The 4,397-nt window shown below is 39.5% G+C and overlaps 1 protein-coding gene across 1 annotated transcript in view; it reads right to left on the reverse strand.

Moving 5' to 3' along the window:
• Positions 1 to 3,747: 3,747 nt before the first annotated feature.
• Positions 3,748 to 4,397, reverse strand: part of LOC122085215 (protein FREE1-like) — a 12,355-nt gene continuing 11,705 nt past the window's right edge. The window contains exons 9-10 of the mRNA XM_042653693.1: positions 4,274 to 4,344; positions 3,748 to 4,152 (exon numbers count right to left, since the gene is read on the reverse strand). Of these exons, the coding sequence (XP_042509627.1) occupies positions 4,075 to 4,152; positions 4,274 to 4,344 (149 nt within the window). The 3' untranslated portion in view covers positions 3,748 to 4,074. The remainder of the gene's footprint in view (positions 4,153 to 4,273; positions 4,345 to 4,397) is intronic.

A 4,397-nucleotide genomic window follows, 5' to 3' on the forward strand; every position in this document is an offset into this window, starting at 1 on the left:
TCTTATTTTTATGATAGGCATAATTAAAGGTAATTGAAAACTTTTCAACAAAAGTTAAATTTAAAACTGAAAATTCAACCAAAATAATAATCTAAAGTCTTCTTCAACTTTAATGTATCTTGTAGGGAAAATAAATTGAATGAAAATGACACTTATTAATTTTTGCTATATATTATGCATAGTCGGTTAACCAATTTGAAGAGATATTGATGATCTAAGAATGACATTAAATACCAATAAACAAAGTCCTTTTGAAGAGTTAGCATAACACATAATGACATTTCATTTAACATGATCTAAGAGAAAAGGTAAATAAATGAGCATGATTGCTCAACGAACTATAGTGTTACCTTTATATTTTTTTGGAAAAATAATGCTACTGTCAAAGAGGGGCCACTTCTGTACCAATGGAGATTAAGTCCTCAACACTCCCCGGTGTTTCATAAATAAATAAATAATTAAAAAAAATTCACCAATGTTTTAATACTACACCATCAAATGTTTATTAACCACAGTAAAAAAGAGAATTGTTTGGTGGTTGCGGATGAAACTTCTAGAATAGTATCGACGGTATTTCAGAATTCTTACCATAGCAATGGAAATAATAACATCTCCATGATTAGATTCTCTTCACCCACGGTGAAGAAAACCTTTCATGTAAAAAATTCATTTGAAGTTTCACACTATCTTTGTCAAAGGGAACATTTTTGAGTTTGGGAGATATGCCTGCATCCTGCCTTACTTGTAATAAACCAGTGACTTCACCCCTCCATCTTTGTATAAAAAGAACACCAAAGAATGATAATTCCAAATACAGGTGTCCATCGGTTGGTTGAACTAGTTTTGGTTCAGTATTGAACCAAGCAGAAGTCAAACCACTAAGATAAAATTTTTGTTGCAGTTCAGGTTTTTTTTTTTTTAATTTATTTATTTCTAATTTATAATCTATTTTTGGTCCAGTCGATTTTATTTCTCTTGATTTAAAACCCAAATCAAAGCCAGACAGATAAGCATTTAGTTCAATTCTGATATTTCTTGTTGATTTTAATTGGATTGAGCTAGATTTTGACACCCCTAATTTCCAACTAGCAGCCGGGACTGATAAAGAAAAAGGGGAAGAGAGGTTGGAGTTATGTTATTTTAGAGATTTTCCTTTACAATACAAGCTACAAAGCCAAAAATATCCCCGTGCTTTTCCTTGATCCCCTATGTATGCCATAAAAAAATCCCGAGGTTCTCCCTCAACTGCCGGTGTGTGGGGAAACTCAATTCTATGACTTATTTTTTGAGGGAGTCACATGACTTGTACTACAGCACGGATGTCTAATGTTAACTTCGATTATTTGTCTCTCCAGAACTAGTTGGTTATTTAAGTTAGGAGACCTCAGTCCTTTTAGCACGGCTGTTTTCTCACACTGACTGATACCACCCATGACCCACCAATAATTAAATCTCAAGTTTCCAACACCTTTGGTGGTGCCTAGGGGTGTCAATTCCTAAACCGAACCGGTAAAATCGGCTGGACCGAACCAATAACAACACGGACCGAACCGAACAGAAGCCTTATTGGTTCGGTTCGATTTCGAGTATTGCAACCCCAAAACCAAATCGAACCGCACCGAAAACCGGATGAACCCGAAACCAAACCGAAACTGGCTCAAAACCCGGACCGAAACCGAAACCAAACCGGTAAGAAACCGAAACACTCCAAAATTCATTAAAAAAAATCAAAATTTGGATAGTTTTGTATACATTTGTATAGAAAGTCGAATCCAAACTAGACCAAAAACCAAAACCAACCCGGTTACAAATCGATTTAAGAAACCGAAGACAAACCGAAACCAAACCGCATCGAAACCAAACCGAAATCGGAATTTCCTTATTGGTTCGGTTTCGGTTTCAACTTTCCCACACCGAAACAGACTCAACCCGGACCGAAACCGAGCCGGACCGACCGATTGACACCCCTAGTGGTGCCCAACAATAATAAAGGTAGAAAAGAACGCTACCGGCTGATGTGTTTTTATGCCCAAATGTAAGGGGTGTAAGGACTGCCCAAATGTAAGGGGTGTAAGGACCACCCAACCAGGAAGTATTCTCTCTCCCATAATAGATATAGAGAAAAAGAATGTTCCCTAATCGCACGGCCCCTACATCAGTATGAATGGCCAAATTGGGGGAACATATAATCAAGGGGTGGTGTTTTGAATTTGGATCAAATCCTCGTACGAGAATGTTCTTGTACTGGCCTGTGACGGACACAAGGACTCCACTAGGGGTGCAAGTTTGGCCCTGACGGCCCGAACCCGCCCTTGGCCAGCTCTGATCCCGAACAAGTATCGACCCAAAATTTTTTGCCCTGAGGGCTTGCCTGACCATGAGTTAGGGTCAGGGCGGGTAAGGGTTGATGTCTTTGGCCCACCCAGTCGTCCGTGAACCTGGCCCTGTTTTTTGCCTCTTATGTTGACCCTAGTTGTGATCCTGATGTTAACCCTGAATTTAATCTAATTGTATATTTTGTTTGACATTGAGTCATTGACACCTCAAAACTCCTAGTATATCTTCTCACCGATCTCTCTTGCTGTTTTTTACCAAAAAAAATATCTTTGTTGCCTTTTTTACCAAGACAAGTAATTTGTAACTTTATATTTTTTATCTCCTCTTTATTATAAATATTTTTTATTTTTAAATTATTTCATATTTTGCAAGGTCAGGGTCAGGGTTAAGTTATATCCAACCATTGATGACAAACCAAGGTCAAGGTCAATCAAGGTCAAGGTTAGGGTCATCCCGTCCCGACCCTGAAAAATCAGGGCCAATCAGAGCGGGTAAAGGTTGGGTTGAACCCTGAAGAATAGGGCCAGGGTTTAAGTTTTACGACCCTGAGTCAGGATCAAGTCGGGTTTGGGCCCAGTTCAGGGGACTCAGAGTTGGGCTAGGGTTTTAAGTCTCTCTCTCTCTCTCTCTCTCTCTCTCTCTCTTAATTGCATTGCTTTCATGGACTTAATAGAATCCACATGTCTATCATAGGTCCATAAAAGAACGTTCTCATAGGAAGACCTGATCTGCTCTATGGGGTTTTTACATTATACAGGGCTAGGAGTGTCTTAAACAATTGAGAACATCAATGTCAGAAGTACAAATCAACACAAGTTTTGTTGTTCTTAACCCTGTGGGCTCAGTTACTCAAAAAACAATTACACCATTAGTGGGCCTGAGCCAAAAGGAGATGGTAGGCAGAAGATTATAGATATCCAAGAAAAGGGACGTAGGAAGAAGATATATAGATATCCAGGAAAAGGGAAACTCAGCTCCAGGGCCATGATGTGGCTCTTGGGTAAAAATAAATAAATAAGTACTTTAATTTGTTAAAATTACCCCATACTTCCTTAATGTTCCAACCCTTCAGTTGAGCCTGCTACACTGCAAGTAAGAAACCCCTTGTCTACCACCTCTTTCCCATCCCACCCACCCCTAAGGCTGCCTCCCAAGAGAGGTTGCTTCCAAGGTTTGAAACTGTGATAAATGATGCCAACCCGAGATTCTCTGCAATACCGGTAAGTAAAACTAATGGCTCGAGCCACATGGTATCAATCGCCACCACTAGGGAGGGCTGTTGACCTAGATATCCCCAATACCAGTAAAATATTCAAGTTCTACACAAGGGACCAAACCAGCCTCGTCTACCTCTTTCCAACAGATCATTAACCTCCCGAGTTACCTTAAGCCATGGTCCCAGCAGGGATCTACAGAAAACTAACTCCAAATATAAATAATGATGCATGAGCCTGTACAAAGGTTGCTTTTATGAACAAAAACAAATGTAGCAGAAGGGGGCTTTAGAACATGAAATTCACGTAATAGTACATCAACTGACCTAAAAAGCTCAACAGAGATGTACATAACTGGAGATAATATATACAAACTCCAAAAATCAGTCGCTTATTAATATTGAACGCAACCGGAGTCAGTCGATCAAATCAGAATGGAAAATTAAAACCATGAAGATAATCGCTTGAGTGTCAATTTTACTGCAGTTGCTGGAACTTTGTAATGGTAGTGTTTTGAGGCGGCTCAATGAGCACCAACAAGAAATGGGTGTTGGCAAACCCCACACTCAATGGTCTCAGAACCAGAGCTTGGAACTTGGACCTGCAAAGATAACCCCCAAGTAGCTAAGAGATTTATTTGAGAAAGAGAAACCAAAACTTGACCACTGATGGCAATTAGAATGTGACAAATTCAGTTAAATGCGCAGAGCTAGGCTTCAAACCTGTAAGTGTACCGTACAAGTAGGGCAAGCAACTTCCCTCATCCGCCTCCCAGATCCTTCAGATTTTGAACCTGTAAAATCCATTTCATTGAACAATGTCTCATAAGATTCAACCAACACAAAC

Source organism: Macadamia integrifolia, chromosome 7 (genome assembly GCF_013358625.1).
Source record: "Macadamia integrifolia cultivar HAES 741 chromosome 7, SCU_Mint_v3, whole genome shotgun sequence".
NCBI lineage: Eukaryota > Viridiplantae > Streptophyta > Magnoliopsida > Proteales > Proteaceae > Macadamia > Macadamia integrifolia.